The 21,256-nt window shown below is 37.5% G+C and overlaps 1 protein-coding gene across 1 annotated transcript in view; it reads right to left on the bottom strand.

The window, feature by feature from the left end:
* The window catches only part of RAPH1 (Ras association (RalGDS/AF-6) and pleckstrin homology domains 1), a gene marked incomplete at its 3' end in the record, with an annotated part of 95,009 nt that overhangs the window by 10,856 nt on the left and 62,897 nt on the right, over positions 1 to 21,256 (bottom strand). Inside the window, 6 exon segments of the mRNA XM_082312590.1 lie at positions 1,830 to 1,940; positions 3,159 to 3,302; positions 4,766 to 4,831; positions 6,535 to 6,656; positions 10,373 to 10,532; positions 11,878 to 11,955. Coding sequence (XP_082168716.1) covers positions 1,830 to 1,940; positions 3,159 to 3,302; positions 4,766 to 4,831; positions 6,535 to 6,656; positions 10,373 to 10,532; positions 11,878 to 11,955 — 681 coding nt within the window.

Here is a 21,256-nt window from a genome sequence, read left to right as displayed (position 1 = left end):
CCAAATGACGCGGACAGAAAGTCACATGTAAGCAGAAGAAATCAATTTACTTCAAAGAATTTATAAATACCTACAAACACTGGCATTTTTGCTTTTAATTGCATTCAATTAACTGCACCAATGACCTATAAGAACATGGAAAATACTTCCTGTTTCAGCTGGATGCTTTCTCCCTTAATATCATGTCCCATATTTGATATTCAGTGTCTACCTCTCAGTGGGCCCAAATACATGTTGCCCTGTCTAATGGAAGATGAAATCCTTTTTTCACAGTGGACAGGCAGCCACACACTCCAGGCGCCTAAGCATTCTAACATACTGACATATGCAACACCACATGAGCTACAAATCAGGGAAGGTAAGAGGTCAAAGGAAAAGTGTAAGTGCAACTATAACCATCTCTTGTTACTTGCACCATTTTCAAACCCACGAGGGCACTTTACTTGCTGTGAATGTACTGTGAAAACTTGTTTTAAAATAGATTTGTAGCTAGCTATCTTGCAGGAGCAGACACCATTTTGAACATTGTGTGGGAGTCAAGAGAGACTGGGAGATGAGTTGATGCAATTTAAAATAACTTCAAGTACTCAAGTTATTAATCTCACAGTTTAAGATGAGGTCACTGCTTTCATAACATTTTTTTCTACTTGTTCTTTCTACCTGTCCTTTATACTCAGAAGTTTCTTCCTTTACAGCATCCCCTTTCCCTCAGGTTGGAAAATATGTGTAGACTTGACTCTCTACTACCAAGTTCTGCACAACTCTGGAAGACAGCGTTTCAAGGGGTATTATCTCACTGAACCTGAATTGTTGTAAGGTATAGAGTTGCCAAAGGGACGAAGAGAGTTTAATGTTACGTTTTAGAGTACGATGAACAATTAAATAGATTGGGACTCACCAGTCTGGAAGCAAGACAATTCAGGGTAATATGAAAATGTTTACAAAGTCATGAGGAACATGGAGAACAGGCAACAATTGTTCACTAACTGTTCACTTCCTAGACAAGAACTAGAGGAAAATGAAATGGAAAGCAACTGATGGCTCAGAACAAGTAAAAGAGCATACAAGGTGTACCTAACTGTTGCAGCATTCTAGAAGTTTGTTGGAATGCCAAGAGAGACAGGACACACTCGAAGAGTAAGAATGCACGTAGGGCTATTGAACAGCCAAGATCCACTCCCTGACTCCCTAAATTTCTAAAGGCTGAAAAAGTATTGTGTGGAAGTATCTCTACAAGACTGTTCTGTAATTCTAATTTTTCCGTAAGCAGCTTACAAAGATAGTCCACTGTCAGAGAAACCCAGAGTGCTAGATGAATCCAGTAAAGCCATTCTTACGCTGCTCTCTATGATCTTTTTTCCTTCCCCACCATACAATCCATACAGACCTTCTGGCTGGAGGAGGAAATCTGTCAGCTTAATGGGGAACAAAGTGATTCATAGCCATTTCTTCCCTCTGCACTAGTCCCTGCATGGCGTTTTCTCATTTTTTTACTGTTTTTCTGTCAAGAAGGCACATTACAACTCCACAGAAAATGCAGTTAAACACAGCTTTCTCATTGTCACTGTAACTTAAGGCAATTTAGATTTCTCATGTGCAGAATGAAAATAATCTAGAAAACTGACAGGCATAGTTTTCCAATTGTTATATTACTATAGGAAGTGTTTTCTAAACTATAATCTCTGCCAAGATTAATATTGTGTTAATCAGCTCTTGCTCAGAATTAGGAAGTGTAGTTATTATAAGGGACTAAGATTAGTATGGAAATGTTTCAAGCTCTTTAATTGCTCTTTTCAGTATGAGAATTTTTAAAACAATTAACAAGTTACCTTTAGCACTAAACAATAGTCTGTGGGTGCTTTGTATTTGTTCCGATAGTCCTGTCCATAGTAAACATTGACATGATCTAGCTGTAGAAAGCACACAAGATCCCGTGAGACCTATGAAATACAAAAATAATAATTTACAAAATATCTTTATTAAAAAACCACACGCATTGACAAAATCAGTCTAGTGTTAAGATCCAATACCAATATAAGGTCTAGTTAAGGTCTAATATTAGTTTCAATCTGATTTGAAAACTACCAATACAAGAATGAGACACAACCATGCATAAACTCTTGCATCAGACATTCATTTTTAACCAGGATATCCTTTTTCAAATTCAGTCTGTTTTTTTGTGTTTTGTCTGCATTTTACCTTTTGACAACATTTTACACCAGACTACTAACATTTATTCAGAATTGGTATCAGGAGAAAGTAAACAGGATTGGTTGACCAGGAACTTTTTTACAGCTGCTGGTTACATTTCATCTTGGTAATAACCAAGGTGTCCAAATTCCAGAGGGACCATGAGTATAATTCTAATGATGTTTAGCAGTGCTTGTAGCGCACAGAATTTCAACAGGCTATCATGCATACAGATTGTTTTAATGAAGCAAAAGGCTGTGGAAAGACCATCTGAGATGTATTCAGCTCTAAAGGGAGCTAACGTGCCGACAGAGATTTCCTGTTCATTGCCAGTTGTGTGGGGATCAGTTGATGCTGTCAAGAATTACGAATTCATGGCCAACTTGAACTCACAGTAGTTCAGCCTTGAAGTTATAATGCATTTGTAGCAGCTTTCTATTTACTTTTCATTATTGGTACACACAGAACAGCAGTAAGTGACACTGAAGAAATGGCATTATACTTACCAGTTTCAAAAAACATAGCACAAATTGGTCTGAAAAGAATCCCATTTATATCAACTAACTAAAACCAATAAAATTATGCAGACTAATTGTGGAGCTGGTCTGGTATTTTATGATTGGCATTTGCAGTGCAATTTGGTCCTTCATCTGAATTCTGCTTGAGAAAAGACAGCCTCTTAACTCCACCAGTCATTCTTCCTCAAGCGTTTTTGAACACCTAACCCTGAGCTCACTCAAAAAGCGGACCCTTGTCGTCTTGTATTTTTAAATTTGGGGTTACACCCTTCACATCAAGAGTGATTACACCACAGTAATTTACACAATATTTCTATGATAAAGCTGCACTTTTAATTAATGTATGTGGCACTAAGCAAGGCACAGCCAAGTCAAAATTTTAGGCTGACTCTTGCGTGCATGATTTAGCAGTAATAAACAATTCAGGGGAATTGCTTTACAATAGCATACCTTTGCCTTCCCTTTAGGGACATAATAGATTCCAGAAGCTCGAAGAAGAAAGTAACGTTTCTTCCAAGACTTCTTACCATCCTCTTTCAGCCACAAAACTCCCTCAATCTCTGGCACGGTTACAGAACTTCCACAGAAACATTCCTGCCGATAAACACAGTGGTTTGGGAAGAGAGAAAGAGACAGAACATACAGCATGCAGTATACAGCGTACAGAATTTAATGACTGAAATTCTTTATCTCGGGAATGCACACATAAGAAGAACAGCTCTTTTTTTTATGCAGTAATATGAATTAGAGATTAATTGTAGAAGCTATAAGGGAATTCAGACAAACACAATAGGGGATCTTAGCATTTTCTCAGTGCAAGAATGACAACAATAATATTAGCAGCTACTGTAAAGATCTTCTAACCACTGCTTATCAGTAATAGATCCCCCAATGGCTCTCCTGGCTTTAAAGTCACAAGGTCACCTTATAGATGTAGACTCATAAGTCTAAGTATACACAAAACCCAATTACATATCTATCAGATACAGCTATAATTCATTCCATGAGTACTTTGTTGCTACTAACTGCCAACACTACAACTTCTGTTAAGGTCCTATTTATAAAGCGCTAACAAAGGACAACAAATGCTTTAAATACACTCCAGATTAATATGCAGCACAGAGATTTATGAGTAATCCTAGAAGACAGAAAGAATTAGATAGAATTACAACCCTCTGCACGTCATGGCTTCAAGCATCTTTTTGATCCACAGTATTCACATGACCACTTATTAAAACCCCTGTTAATAATATACTAAGAGCATGCACATGCCACTTATAAGTTAAATTGTATTAAGTATAATCCAAAATTAAATACCAAAACTATTTACTTTTGTGCAACTATTGAAATCATAATCATTATTCTGGAAATCAAGTGGAAGCTATGACACTTCAGCATGGGGCACATCTCTACAAAAACGTCACAAAACCATTCAGTTTTCAGCTTATGGAGGCTATGTTTACTGTTTGCTTTACTTGCTCCACACATTTTTTTTTTGTTGTCCTTAGCTCTGTAAACTATTTAATGTGTTCGATATTAATTTACTGCCTTTTCTTGTCACTCATTTTTAAAATTTAATATTTGATGGTTTATTTTGAAATGTAACTGAAACAATTGTTAACTACTTTGCTTATTAACAAAATTTAAAATATTAACATAGACCAGTCACTGAACCAATGCTATAGAATTTTGTAGAGAATAACCATTTGGAGAGTACTAGTAAAAAAAATCTCTACCACCACAGGTCAAAAAAACAGGTGACAGTTCTGCAAATTTTGACTGTTTTTAGCCACAGATACAGGTAAGCTCATTTTGATTATCACTGTGTATGGAATTTTAGTTATTAAACAAAATAAAGGCACCTTTTTATTAACTGATCGTGTCTGAAACAGGGTAACATCAAAATAGCCATTTATCTCAAATGTAACACATTCCATTCACAGTTGTTCCAGAATTACGTTCAGCTCCGTCTGTCAATTTCAATCACCACAACCTTTTAGAGTTTAGCTTCAAATTCCGAAATGACCACTATGGCCTTTTTGTTTTGGCAGTCTTACCTCTAGCAGCACCTCCTTATTTCTGTCTGCCATCTCAGAGGTTTCTTTCTTCCCCAGAAGGTAGTTCTGTAACAAGAGAAAGCTTAATATTTCTATAGGCATTCGGAAATCAAGCCAAATAACATTTCTCATTTACCTTTCTGTAGCATTAAAAACACCCACCTATTATCTAAGAATAATATATTAATTGAACAAAACTTTGTAGTCCAATTGAAACTATCGGTCAGACTGCTGAATAATACCTGGAACTCAGTTATAACCACCTTTTCCAGAAATATCAATCAGTCCATACTCTTATCTTAAGTAACAGCCTCAAACAACATCATCCTGGCTTTCCACAAAACAAACAACTGCCTGGTACAACACACCCAGAAATAAAAATACTATGAACTTGAAAATCCCACAATAAAAATATAAAAAAACCCCAGAGATCTCTAAACTTGTTACATACTGCCATCATTTATGTGTTCAAAGAAGCACACACAGAAGCAATGTACTTCTTTCCACCTTGCCCTGACAGTTTTGCTGAATAAAACTTTTTATTATTCACAAAGAATTACAAAATACTCCTTGTCTTCTTAAAAGGAACCTAACTATGCATAGGTACTGTATCTTATTAAATAAGAAGTTTTGTACTCTTCTTCAGCTTGGAAAGGACTGGGACAATGAAAATCTTCCTCTTCCTAATCCCTAACTCTTATACTGGAAAAAAACAATATACACACACTTTAGCCAGTTCCATGTTTTAAACCAAGGAGAAATATTGGTTTTATGCTGGTACCTCATTCTTGTTGACAGTATCTACCATATGTATTGATAGCAAATGTATCAACTACATGCTTTTAAAAAGAATTTAGCTTTGCTGCCTCATCGCAAAGCGCTTGAATAAGACCTGGTTTTCAATTCTTGCTTTAAAAAAAAAAAAAAAAAAAAAAAATTAAGTACACTGATGGTGTCTCAAAAGGATGAGCATGGAAACTGACACTCAGTTTAAATCCAAAAGATTAGCACATAGATGCCATACAGATATAAAAATAATCTATGACCCCAAAAGGGAGACAGATCAAGTGATATTATATCCAGTTCTTTTCAATTCAAATTCTTCAAAGAGCCACCTTCTGCTTTTCTGTTTCTTATCTGTTTCTTTTCTTCTGCTCCCTTACAATAATGAACTGCTGCCAGATATCAAATCCGTAGCTACCATTCGAGACAAGAGAGGCCTTCGAGGCCATTTGAGAGAGAAGAGGGGCCTTTGGTTTCCTAGGTGGGGAACAGGAAACACAGGTGAATAGAGGCAGGTCCCAGGAGGGACACATGCTCTCTTCTCGTCACTTGCCATTTGACCATGGAGTAGCTATTCTCTTAGCTTTTCTCTTCCCCTTCTTGCCAGCAACTTAAGAATGCACAGTAGAGAGGTATTACTATTAGCAATATCTGTCAACACCTTTCTTACATATTTACATTTGAACAGCACTAAGTATTGGTGTAAATGCCATGAAACTGCTTGCCTTCATCTCCATTAAAATTACCCACAAACAAATTAGCAGACAGATTGCTTCAGCTCGTGGCTTTCTGCTAGGGACTTGATTTTGTGCCAACCACAATGTGGATGTACATTGTGCCGAAATGTAAAGTTGCCTGGCATTTTAATACATACACAAGCATGAAAATAGAAGTACAGAAATGAATACTACCAAAAGAAGTAAGAAACTGCAATCAGGCATGCATGTGACATGCACACACACACTCAACATGAATCTCAGGCTTACCTGGGGATTCTTGAAAAGTGCGTATTTCTCTATACGTTCCACAAACATTAGTTTGTTTTGACTATCTCTTGTCCAGTTCAGAAGATTTTCAACTAAATTTTCATGATCTTCAAAGATCCTTTCTGCGGCAATAACAAGAGAGCAAATACATTTGAATCTGTCACATTTTGTGAGAGAAACTACTCTGTAGTCATACCTGGGAGACAAGGCATATACGCAGAGAACATAGAGTCCAAGGTCTACTAAAATGGGGAATAAGTTTACACTAAGAAGCTACAAGAACTTAGTCAACTTTCAGACGTGCCGGGTTTCATCTTACACATACAGTCACTCAACACTCTCACTTCCGTCGCTTCAGGCTTCTAGTTCCATCAACATATGAAGAGTTTTTCTTTCTTTTAGCTGACAAAGCCTACCATCCCACATGAACACAGCAGATTCAAATGACATTTCAAATGTTAGGAGCACAAATAAGAAGGTTATCACATTTATATGTACTCTGGTCCACACAATCCCTGAAGGAATTTATTAGGCAGCTTTTTCAGCACAAAATTTGTTTCTACATCCCCAATCACTATCTCACTCATAAAGTATCAAAAAAAGTAATAGACAACGATCAGAGAGAAAACAAAATGTTTCCGAAATGCAGAATACAGTGGGGGTATTGCAGAAGTCTGAAAACTGACACTGTCTATTTCTTACAATCTATCCTGCTAAATAAATGATGTAGCAACAATGGCTTCTGAGAACTCCGAGCTTTGACTCTCCGGTGAAATAGTTATCACTAGTATAAGATACTGAAAATAGGCAAAAGAGAAGAGAGGAAGAAAAAAGAGGAAAATGTACTGAAATATCTGAAAACCCATCTTCGGGAAACCACTAGATCAATTTTCTCCTCCTTTCTAAGACACTGAAGTAGAATCCTGCTTTCTGCAATTTGTTCCCACAAATAGGCCACACAGTGGCATTTCAGCAAACTATTTCTTTCAGAATCCTTTGGGACTTGCTTGACCTTTCAATTGCATCTGAAAGCAGAACATGGTTTTTTCCACAAAATCAATTGCACCACACCCATTTTTACAGAGGTTATACAGCACTGATCACATCCAGACCTAGGAGCTATCACTAATGAAGACTGAGATGACAGATGACATCTCAACACCTTTGGTAATTAGGAATACTAAGCAGAGTGAATGCAACATCTGCGGGGAACAAATTAAGGTTTGAGATGACAACACAACATTACTGAGGTCTCAGTGAGATCTTTCTAAGAAGCTTTCGAGTTACAACTTCCATCAAGCTCTACCAGCAACACAGAAATACTGTCCTCCAAGAAAGTAAAAAAAGTGTTACCCAACATAAGAACACAACAAAAAAACTTCAGAGGACTGTGATACAAAAGCTTAAATCTCACTGCAGCCTCATTAGTGAAACTGGATAGCTTTCAAAACATATCAACTCTTACTACAATAACAACTCAAACATGAAACTTATTCAGAGTGTGTATGTGCCTACAGTATGTAAAACTGCATATAATGCAATGTTCCTATTATGAAACATACTCTAAAATGGAAACATTGTATCTCACAGATACTTCATAGATGTACTCTGCTCTAACTAACAACACGAAAACAACCTTTGTCCCAACCAAAAGAAACCTTCCAGAGTTGTTTCTGTTACAAGCTTGCAGGGTAAAACTGGGCAAAGCATTTCATTCTCCATTCTGGAAATAATATCACTGAGTTCTTCTGAAAGTACACATAAAGCCCCTGGTTAAACCATTAGATAGTAACAGGTGGCCTTCTACTTCAAGTACACATACCTTAATCATACGCCTCAAAAACTTGTTAACCACACACATTTGAAGCAGACCACATAAAATGCAGAGACAATCGGGAACTCTGCAGGCCTCATGTCTTTCTCTGCAGTTTGTTAGCTTAAAGCTTTCACTGCATTTTATCGAATTGCACAATTCATGAGCAACCAACTGACAAGAAAACACGGTAAAATACACTGTAAAAGTACATAGGTGGTCTGTGTCTCACTAAAGGAAAATATTATAATAAAGGAGCTCCTTCCTCTTACATAGGCATTGCCAGAAAAAAAACATTTCAAAAGATGAACCACTGGCAAAACAACACAATACAATACACAATAGTACATAGGATGAGGGCTTTGCTGTAATCATTTTTTCATCTGTTTTTTCAAGTTCCAGTATAAATATATGAATCAAACAGGCTGCGTTTTGGATTGTCTTTTAAAAAAAACACATATGTGAAATCTACAAAAGCTATCTAACAGTTGCCCTACCAAGGATCAGGAAAGCCAAACTGCAAAATGAAAAAGGAAACTGAATTCTACCCTCTTGCATCTCTCTTAGGTTTATCACGTTGTAGCCTGAATTTAAAATTCTGTAATTATAAAGATGTTATTCTTTAGCTTGAAACTCTTTCAATACAGCAGTCAAATTCTGTCATTCCCAGTATGTCACTGAGCCCATGCAGCAGGGCATGAATATACTTGCAAAACACCCAACAAGAGAGATTTGTTAACCCTGGTTTCATTTCAAAATAATCTTAATTCAGTCACACTCTTAATTTGGCCAAATACCAGTTTATCTTTCTCTCTGCAGCCCAGCTCTTTGTTTCTAACAGAAGTTGAAAATATTTTTTCCATTATTTTTTTCCTTTATTCTTTCCAGGCTGCACAGTGAATGGAAGTGTCTTATGAAAGCAAATCTAGGATGGGAAAGACCCCTGAGTTCAGGATCCTGTGACCTACACATATAGAGATTTTTCAGTGATAGAAACATAAAACTATTTCAGAACTAATAAGGTTATTTATCCATACTCTTCTCATTGGTAAAATGTTACAGAATTACACCTTTGATTTTTATATACCTAATTTGGATTTACATAGAATTTGTGCAAATTCTTTCTGGTTTCAAAATTGGGCAACTTTTAAGATTTCATTTATTAAAATTTCACAGTTTTGAGCCTATTAAGATGTTATTTTTCATATGAAAAGTAGAAGATTCGAAGGATACCTTGTCACCCTACAATGGCCTTTTTTGTTTAACAATAAGCAAAGTTAGCATGCTACACTGTCTGAAATAGAAAAGGTTTCACCAAAGGAGAGAGGAAATATTAATTTGCATTTTAATTTGAAATCAAGATATTTGGGTTCAGTTCTGGGCTTTTCTTAAGTCAACGGGTAAGGTGCTTAACAGCTCTTCGATGTAATTCTTCTGATAATGGAGACTAACAATATTGGTTTTCTATCATTTTTCCCCTTCCTTTCCATTCAAATGCTATATCCTTTGGCTAAATGAACAACTTACATTGTGGTATGTCCAATGCAGTGCAAAGGAGCTTTAATTGCCTTTAGTGGCATATTGCCAGTTAATTAAAATATTTAACAGAAACAAAATGTAGGCAGCTTTTTGTAGTAAGAGCTATTAGGATCAGTACAAAATATTATTCACAAGAGGAACATGCATGGTAAGTTTTTTATCCCTTACCTCTTTCTTCTGTGAGGAACACACCAAAACCAAGAGGCTCAGTGACTAGACATTAGTAAAATTCCTACATCACACCTTAGAATTTAGATGTGCTTTTAATATGAAAGAAGAAAACATTTCCAGATCATTCTGAAACAACGTCATTCACGAGCTTTGTTACATGAATGAACATTCACTACACGCACTAACATTTGCTACATGAATGAACAGGATGATGAACATTATGAAGACAAGAATTTAAATCATTCTGAGCACATTGATAGAGACCAGTATTACATCAATAGATACAAATTATAAATGTTTATAATTATTACTTACCCATTTGCAATTCAGAGATGGTTTCCACCAATGACCAGTCTAAACTGTAACCGCAATGCGATTTGTCCATCAGATTGTCTAATACTTGTCTCACTGTCTGCCTCTCATCCACCATCATTGTTTTTGAGCTGTCATCAGACATATGGACTCTGATCACCAACTAATAAGCAGGAAAATTAGGAAAACAAGATGAAGAATTAATTTCCCACATTTCAAATAAAAACATGTTTTTTAAGATCTTGTTTCTTTTTCTAACATTTTGATACAATAGCATAAAATATTAAGTTCAATCAAAACACTCCCTCAAAATGTAAAAAGCCATAAAGGATGGTTAGATGTTTGTATCACTGACACTTAACCAGATACTGTTCTCCTTGAGTAAAAGACAGTAAATATAAAGGTCTTCCCAATACAGTGACAATGGGCTTTAGCTCTGTGTTAAGAAGGAAAAAAAATATCTCCTGCCAAACTGTCCTGTTCTGATTAAAAAAAAGTCTTTGTGACAATTCTTCTCGCATATCTAGGTGGAACAAACATAGAGTTCTGTGCAACCTTACATAGAATCAGAATTTTTCAGATTTGCAATTCAAGCTTTCTGCCCGCTTCCTCCATATTTTCTAAAAATGCTTATTATGTAAACAATATTCCTATATTAATCTTCTTTTTCTGGGGAGTATCAATCATTAGTGCGAAAGAAATCTGCTGTTAAAACACAATGGCTTTTCATAGGCACTTTAAAAAGGTCACTGTCCAGAAAGAAAAATGCAGCCATTTTTTTAACCAATCAAAAAACTTAAGACAATAGATTCTTCTTGCCAATCATTATGCTACCTTTTTTATACTTTGTTCAGATGGAAAAGTTAAAACATACTGGTTGTAATACACTGGTTGGCTTGTTAATGCCCATCTTCCAGCCAGGACAGGTTTTCAGCTTTTTGATATATAAACACTAAATGTAAAAGGCATTTTAAGCAACTGAAAAACTCCAAACGTAAAATAAGAATACTAAATTTCAAGGGAACACTTTATATTCTTTGATAGTGCATCAAGTAATGTCAGTAGACGTTCTCCACTTGGTAACCCCTGTTTGTAGTCTGGAATGCTTCTATTTCATTTATCCCTGGAAAATCCTGCTATGCATAATGGGAAGGGGTCTGTAAAGAAAACAGACCCAAATTTTAAATGTGTGACTGCTTAATATACAAAAACAACCTCAGGAGGCTGGACCTTCATTTCAGCTCTGGGAGGAAGTTGACAGTCTTCTCAATGTGCACTAGCTGGAAAATAAGCTATTCCTTAAGAAAAACATAATGTTATTCTATATGCTAAAATTTTCTTCATTAGGTCCAGTCTAGATGAGAAAGTACATTATCACTCAAGATCAGAACACTACACTGTTCCTATTTTATTTAGGGCAACTTAAGGGTAATAGACACAAATAAGAAGAATTTTGCCTGCATTTTCCAGGTGAATAGGTATCTTTCAGACCAGTATAAACAAGTTACCTTTTTCACTTGTGCCTCCTTAATCTTCTCTAATGCAACTCTAATCTTCTCAGCTTTGAGTTTAGCAGCCTGTTCCTCCTAGAAGGAGACAACACACAGAATTCCAGTTAACACAAACTTCAGTCCAGTTTTACTGGATTTAATTTTGAGGCTACCATGTTTTAAAACATGAACTGAAATGCTTACCCACCTATAAATCCTCAACTATTTCTTAGTGATGATGAAGACTATTATCTTTTATTACAAAAAGTGTTACTATATCTATCTATCTATCTATCTAACATCTAGAAATACAACTGCCATTATCTCCAAAAGAACATACTGGCGGTATATATTTTGTATAGACACATTTGGCATTTCTCTGTTCTTCCATACTGTAAGTAGCCTTGTATATTGCTATCAAGTATTTTAGCATATCATATCATATATTTCCAGTCATAGATTTGGACAATACATATTCAACAAGAGTGTACAATTGAGTACACCCAATAGATTTTTGGTTGATCAGCATAAAACATAAATAGCGTGCTGAGAAATAGCAGAATTTAACAGCCCACAGAAAGTATGGAAAACAAATCCTATAAATAGGATTCCACACTATGTGCATTAGTTGGGAAGATTTTAAACTATTAAATCCATTTGCCGTAAGTAGCTTGAACACTCCCTTTATCTTTACTAAATCCAGGCGGTATTTCTCCTCGCTTTAAGTATTTTAAGACACATAAAGCAAACACACATTCTTTTCTTTGATGCTCTTCTAAGTAATCTATTTTTGTTGCAACTGGAAACGCATTAAAAATTCAGATAATTTAAATCTATCTGCTGATGCTAAAGAAATCTGTATATTGTAAGACTAGCAATACTGTTTTTTAATTTCTGGAGATTATTGATATTTCTGTTGGAAGTGGATTTGAAATATGCAGCTAAACAAGCAACCACTCTTTTTAAGATGTCATATGCAGGTTTCAGATTTTAGAAATCTTAAATTGTGGATGTTCATTGTGGTTAATATCTAAAAGCATCATAATTATTAAAAAAATCTCTAGAACAATAAACAAACAAATCCCCTCCAAAATATTCAATGTCCTTAGAAAAGAACAAGTAAGATTTTTCTCAGATCAAAAGTAGCACAGCCCATCACAACAACACTCTGCACGCCAGAGACATTTAGTTCTGCATTGCTTTCTTGTATGAAGGTAATTCGTGGTTTCTTTACCATGTGTTTAGATGGTTGCTTTTCTTGTAAAAGACAAGATTCAGCTATCCTGAAATCCATAGAGTTTAAGTTTTCCACTTCTCAGTGAATTACTAATATTCCTGTCAACTGCTAAAGGGTATTCCCTATGCTACTTATTGTACTCTTACTTAACAGCTTTTGCTCCCTCACACCTGTGACCATACTATGCACCGGAAAAAAACATCAGCTAGACAGGACAATAGGCTGCCTTGGGAGAAACATAATTCTTTTCAATAAAATGAACGAGTAAGTTGACACGAGCATAAATAATGTGAGCTTGAAACATTATCTGGGAACTCAATTACCTAGGAACATAGGTTTTTATTAAGTCTACAGGGAACTATGGCTTTTTATTCACCATAACGATGGTGTCATGTAGTTTAGAAAGGTTAAATCAGATTAGCATCCTATTAAAAACAAACAGTGCCATGATACCTAGACTCATTTAAATGTAAAACACTTAGAATTCTAAAATATTCTTCCTTAACATTAACTATTTCCATCTGTAGAAATATATTACTATAAAAAAAGGCTTGAAATACTTGTAAGTTTCTGAAAGCGATGCTACGCACCTGTGCATTATGAAATCAGCAAGAGCAAAAGACTTCTTTTATTTTATCATACATATGGAGAAACTGTAATTTATGGTTTAAAAAAACTGCTCATTAACCCAACCATAAACCTTTATTGCTGTACAAAGGTTGACAGCACGTTTGGTTTTGGCCTTCCCTAAAGTCAAGCAGCACAATTTTCCACTCCATTTCACTGTACACCTGTGCAATGCAACCATCCATACAAACCCCAGCAGGAGCACTTTACAGCCACAGCACGCAGGCACAGACAGCAACAAGAGAGCAAGCAACAAGGAATCAGCTGGGGGCCTCCCATATACAGGCGCCAACACAGCTAAAATGTCTTTGTTGATCTCAAAGTTTATAATCCATCATTCCCTAAAATGTCTTTAAAAATAAATAAATACGTAGACCAAAAAAGATTTTGAGGATTTACTATTTTAACACCTATCAATTACTTTTAACTTCCCACTCGATTTTAATGTGGGTCCAGAGATCAGGATTTCTTATACTTTACTAGAGTTTAACAAAGTCAGTTTATATTTAAACAAAACCCCAGAATTACGATTATAAAAATAAGAACGGGTTTCAACCAGCAACAAATTATAAAAAGAGGTCTGAATCTACTTACTGGAAATGCACAGAGGAAAAGAAGGCAGAAATTAGAAATTTCTGAAAGCACATAGTAGCCCAGGATTTTACACTATTAAAGTTTTACTTTATAGTTCGTGGTCAGGCCACTGTTGCATCATTACTGATGTGACAAACGATGTTTCACTGGAGCAGGAGGAGGATCTATCTATTTTGATTACTTAATAAAATAATTTAGTAACTACAGAATTCCCCAAAACTCACAACAATTTATTCTGTTTCTCTCCTAACGGCCCAAGAAAAGAGCCATCCACATCCCTTCCTCATCGAAGCCACCCCAAAACTGCCCTCAGGCACAAACATAGGCTCTCTCCTCACCCATACATGGAACCAAGACAACTCCGCAATGGGAGGAAGCCTGCGCAATCCATCAGCTGGTACTAAGCTAACAACATCTTTCATTGCACACAGAGAAAGGTGACAAGTGGCAAAAATACCTGACTGCAGCTGTAAACTATTCAACACCACAAACTAACAAGGCCAGGACATACAGTCCAATCACATCTAACTTAGGTATTTATTTCTCCTTTGCTAGGAAATCCTGCTAGTAATAGTGATGTGAGTTAGGTTGCCAAAGGATCATAAACACGCACATAAATGGCAGGACTGCTGCCTAGGTCACGGTTTCACAAGTGGTATATACCAATGTAAATCCCTGAAATGGCTGATACACCTGCCTCCCTTGCACAGCATTACTCCTCGGTTGTAGCAGCCATAGTGTTGCCGTGGCCACACAGACAATTCAGTCAGGGAGCCGATCTAGTTGAAAACTAACACAGCAGAAAGATTCAGCAGAACCCACTCCTTGCTAAGACTGCCTTTATGGTCACATACGTGCTATGCAAAAGCATAAAGGAGATACATACATATACCCACTGCATAAACCACAACACACAGTGTCATTTCCACCTCTGACAGGAAAAGGATATTCTCTTTGAGTAGCAATACACATCACTGTAAAATTGCAACATAAATCCCTTACTTTAATGGAACGACTTCCCGAGTATTGTTACACTTGCACTTTGAAGCTTTGAGCTGAGATTACTTTTCGTTATGGAAAACATCACACCTGATTTAAAGAATGCTTGGCAACATACTAATGTTAAGAACTTGTTCATCCAAAATAACCTAACATGTTGCGAAGTAAAATTGAAAGAGTACAGATCTGTAATGCAATGGTCTTAAATTAATGACTTTTTCTTTTTATTTTTATACCAGAACTCAGTTTTCAATAATTTCAGCCTATATTGGAATATTGGAAAGAATAACCCCGAAAGATCTAAAGTTAAGATTTCCTTAATAAAATGACAATCACAGCCTCCTGCCCCAGTTTCCAATTAAATGTGCAGTTAAAGATATTCCAGCTGTGTTTTATATGGGTTATAAATATGGCTATAAATATGCAAGATGTGTGCTATGAGAGCTGACCTTGCTCAGATAACTTTATGCCTCACACTTCTAGGTTAGGGTTTTATTTTTTGTTTCATTGTACATTTTTGAAGTGTCATTAACGGATCCCTTTTACAGAGATCACAGGCAGAATGGAAAAAAAGGGGGGGGGCCAGAAATCACTTAAAAGGGTTACAGTATTTAGGAAAGCTAGTAATTAAATGATAAGAGGTAAGTAACAAAGTCCACATATCACTTAAGTTAGCAGGGTAGATACACAGATCACAAGATGCATAAAAGAAGAAATTTATGTTTAATATTTGAAATTTTTCTCTGAAGTCTTTCTTTGAATGCAGATAAGACGATAACTAAATACACAAGTAGCATTGACTTCTGAAGGACTAGGTATTCACTGTTTATTTTCCCAGCTGCAGCCTAGCCTCAAGGACTCTTCTTCCTGCAGATTTTTTATTGAAACAGAGGTTCCTGTTGCCTGAGAACACCATATTAACATCTCAATTTATACCTAATTCCCCAAAACTTCAAGACATTTTTATTAGCCCCATGTGTCAATCAGACCATTAATCACATTAGTGAAGTGTTTTCTCTTGGTTGAATTCATTTATTATTTAAAAAAAAAAAAAAAAAAAAAAAAAAAAAAAAAAAAAGGAACACTAGAGCAAGTGTGTATATGATCAGCATTGGAAGGGGAAAGCCAAATGAGTGAATATTAACAGCAGTTCTTCTGTGTTTCTTGATAAACTCATTACAACAGGCAGAAGACCTCTACCCTAAAAACCAATGTGTGGCAATAGTGGCACAGCCCATTTACAAACAGTGAACTTGTGTTTACAGTAGTAGTTCCTGACCATTCTCAAAACATACCTTTATTGCATTTCTTCTCAAAATAACCCAGAACAACCTATATCTGAGTAAAGCAGAAAGGGAAACAAGACATTACTCTCTTTCAAAGCTCACTAAATGTGTGTACAGCAGCCATTTTCCTGGTGAGGGGTCCATCCTCCCTATTGTAGACTCATCCCACATTTCCTCCTTCTTCCTTCCCAACTTTATATTGAGTTTTCTAGACCTTTGGCACATTCCTGACTTATTGTCACCGTAATGTATTATGTTAATATGGCAATGCATGTAAAGCAGTAGTATTGTTTTGGGGGTTGTGTCTCAGAATTATTCACCTGAAAAGTTGTTAAATATTATGATGACACTACACTGGGATAGTGTGTTACCACTACACTGGGATAGTAGTTTTTCCTTTGTTCTACTTCTGTGCACCATTCACAAACTTTTTGGTATTAGAAGCCTAACTCCAACACAGAAGATGGCTTCTGAATGGAAACTGGAAAGCAACAGTTACATTTTAAATGCATCTCAGAGTCACACTGGTCCTTGTCACAAGTTTCTACAGAAGGGATCTTTTCCCCCGCAGTCTATTAGGGCAAAGAAGGAAGGCCAAGAGATAGATGGCAGTTGCTTATGAGCTTAAATGCATAATGGCATCTATGAATTTCTCCAGAACCTCCCTTGTGCTTGATCAAAATTATCCAGTACTTAAGCTTTTCACACTCTCCCCAACAATCTTGGGCCATACTTCAACAACATATACTATTCAGCAAAGTGTTAATGCTAGAAATGTGATGCAAAGGAATTTTCAAAGACAAACCTGGCAGTGCTACTTCTTATTAAGGAGAACCACTACACAACTTTAACAAGATCAGAATTTTATTTGCTTGTAATATCATTAAACCAACTGGTTGGGAAGAAAACTGCGATGCTACTGTCTATCGCAAAGTGAAGCTGAGGAAGACAGGATGCAAACCCAGTACCTCAGCTACCTCAAAGGATGATGAAAAGCGAAAGTTAAGTTTGTTCATATCAAAAAAGTGTGGATGTCCCTGTCTCTGGGAACCTGTTTTCCCCAATTTTTACAGAATGGCTGAGGTCATCTTGCTGAACTCCCCTGCTCAAGCAGAGCCACCTACAGCCAGCTGCTGAGGACCGTGTCCAGATGGCTTTGGAGTATCTCCAAGGGTGGAGACTCCACAAAGTCCCTGGGCAACTTGTACCAGTGCTCAGACCCTCCAGTAAATAATTGTTTCCTGATGTTCAGAGGGAACCTCCTGTGTTTCAGTTTGTGCCCATCGCCTCTGGTCCTGTCACTGGGCACCACTGAAAAGAAGCCTGGCTCCATCTCGTCCTCTTTACACCCTTCCTTCAGATATTTGTACACATTTTTGAGATCCCCCTGAGCCTTCTCTTTGCCAGGCGGAACAGTCCCAGCTCTCTCAGCCTCTCCTCACAGGAGAGATGTTCCAGTCCCTTCATTATCTTTGTGGTCCTTTGCTGGACTCTCTTCAGTAACTCCCTGTCTCTCTTGTACTGGGGACCCCAGAACTGGAAACAGTACTCCAGGTGGGGCCTCACCAGTGCTGAAGGGAAGGATCACCTCCACCCACCTGGTAGCAACACTCCTCCCAATGCAGCCCGAGATACCATTAGCCACCTTTGCCGCAAGGGTTCGTGGTCAACTTGGTGTTCACCAGGACCGCCAGGTCCTCTTCTGGCAAGCTGCTTTCCAGCTGGGTGGTCCCCAGCAGGACTGGTACACGGGGTTGTTCCTCCCCAGGTGCAGAACTTCACACTTCCCTCTGCTGAACTTTGCAAGGTTCCTGTCAGCCCATTTCTCCAGCCTGTCAAGGTCCCTCTGGATGGCAGCATGACCCTCTGGCATCGCAGCCACCCCTCCCAGTTTGGTGTCATCAGCAAACTTGCTGAGGGCACACTCTGCCCCATCATCCAGATCAGTAATGAAGATGTTAAAGAGGACTGGACCCAGTATTGACCCCTGGGGTACACCGCTAGTTACTGCCCTCCAACAAGACTTGGTACCACTGATCATCACCCTCTGGGCCTGGCCATTCAGCCAGTTTTCAGTCCACATCACTGTCTGCTTATCCAGCCCATAGATCAACAGCTTGTCTGGGAGGGTTAGCTTGTCTAGAGGGTTAGGGCTGAGCAAAAGAGAACGCATAGAGGGGCCATTGGAGTGCCGCTGGAATTGGGCAGCCAGAGGCAAGCTGAAGCAAAGAGATCAGTGCTGAGGAGTAGTTTTAGGTGTGCGTCAGAAGTGGGTGACTTAGTCCAAGCTTAAGCCAGAAATTAGGGTTAGCGTTTGTCCCACCATCCAGATCATTAATGAAGATGATGTAAAGTACTGGACCCAGTACTGACCTCTGTGGTGCACCACTGGTTCATGGCCTCCAACTAGACTTTGTGCCATTTTGAAGGTATGGCAGAATAGAATCTGATTCAGTAGGGATATACAGTCTGCTGTCCCCCTGAAAGAATACTCAGGTTTGACAAAGCTAGTAGCGTTGAAGACCAAAAAAACCAAAATGCATTTGCAAGGAATTTCACTGGCTCTTTATTCCTTAAAGCATCTATCTGCACTAGATTATCTTCCCGCTTGCCTCTGAAGAGGACCTGTCTTGTAATAGCTCTAGGCCAGGCTTCTCACTGGGGCTATCTAAGGCAAAAAATTATAGGAGAAGAGGTACTAGATATGGCACCAGGAAAAAGCTGGGGGGGGGGGGAGAAAAAAAAACAGGAGGGAGAATAGGCCTTCAAAACCATGATAAGGAAGTCTGAGAGTAGAAAGAAGACTACAACATAACAGATGAAGCACTAGGACTGACTGGTAATGAGTTTTAGCTGGACGAAAAGCTCGACTGATAGGCAGAACAGGGCAGAAATACAGATTTGAGAACACAGGCTGTTTGTCTAACAATGTATCCACAACAGCTTATTATAATGCATTCCAAGACAAAGGTGACATTAAAACTACACAGTAACATCACAATAATCCCAGCGGATTAGTACAAAGCAGCTTGTTGAATAAAAATTTTATATCATAATTTTCAGCGTTGCACAAAACCCTGCTACTAACCACCCACATCCTTTTTGTAGTTTCCAGCTGTGGCCATCACAACTTCCTCAAAAACTGGCTGTAGGAGGCTGGAGTTTTCAAATCACGCTTACATCCTTTGCAGCTTAGCAATCAATTGCTATATTTTTAAACTGCATTAAAAAAAAAATCTAAAACAGATGCTTCATTCAAGATTAAGGACATCTGAATCAGATTGACCTAAGATGCATGAAGCCAACTTCACAACTGATTTATTCAAAGGTCTGAAGGGATTACAGTGTGTAGTAACCAAAATGTACAAACTAAGGGAATCAACATACATAAGAAGAATATTTGCCTTTCAGGTCAACAAGAAAAGAAGAATGCAGTACTAGATACTTCAGAAGAGAAGGCATAACATGATTCTTTTTCTCCAGATGCTGACATACATATCTGAAGCATTACATCATTAAATCACCATCATCTGGCTTTCTGAATGTAGTTTCAGCTTCACGTGCATCAGAATGGTAGAAGAAATGGTAACTTCAAAATCCAGCGTGTTACATTTCTATTTCCTATTTTCATGTCCTAAACTGGGATTTATTTGAGCCCTGAGTACTCTCTCAAAATTATTTGCATGTGCTCTAATATTTCACAGCCACAAGCTCAGTTTTCAGTATTCATTTGATGGCTTAATTCCAACCCCATAGAGAAACAAGCTTGCAGATCTGACATTAAAGATACATTGCTTTATTTTCAATAGTCAATAACTTACTTCACTGATATGCTTTCATTTCTTTCTGTTTTCAAAAAAAGGGGCTTGAACACTGTGTGAACAATAACACACAGAGCTACATTTAAACATTAAGAGACCACCACAGTGAATAGATCCGTTTCTGTGCTGAGATCTGCCCTACAATGTGACAGGAACTGTATTTGTGCATGGTTGTAATGCAAAAGGAATCTAGTCCGTGACTAGAATTTTTACAATTAGTTATACTACCAGAGGACAAAAATGATATTATCATTCCCCCAAGGTGTCTCTAGTCTCAATATAAGAAGTAGACAGATCAAAGAAGGAGAAGAACACAAGAAACAATAAGACAATAAGAAACAGTTGACACACCAGAGACACCAGCATAGAGCTGCAACATTATCCTACAGTTAACTGACCTAACACCTTGCTACAATTGCAAGGAAAGGCCCCATTTCTTGGGACTGCTTCTCTCATACTGGGGCTTATCTAATGTTACAGCAAGCTGAAGAGATCTAAGCAGTGAAGCGGACTTCCATTTCATCACTTTACTACAGATATTTCCCTCTGCAGGAGGTCAGAGGAGAACCAGTAAGTATCCACACCAGGAGTGTGTGCTCAGTAGTCAGAAGTAGAGGGCACAGTGGTACTGAGACAGTCCTAAGCTGAGCTAACAATAAACATTATCCTCAGAACATCAGCAAGCTCACCATAAGCACCTGACTCAAAAGGGCTACAAAGTCTAATACGCCAAGACAAAGATTTATAAATCCAAACATTTAACTTCAGAAGTCTGTTAGAATCACTGATACGAAGTAGTTTGTGGTCATATGACACAATGGACTTAATATTTT

Source organism: Platalea leucorodia (assembly GCF_965183815.1).
Source record: "Platalea leucorodia genome assembly, chromosome: 5".
Classification (NCBI taxonomy): Eukaryota; Metazoa; Chordata; class Aves; order Pelecaniformes; family Threskiornithidae; genus Platalea; species Platalea leucorodia.
The sequence above is the reverse complement of the archived record's forward strand: the minus strand, read 5'-3'. Positions and strand labels throughout refer to the sequence as shown.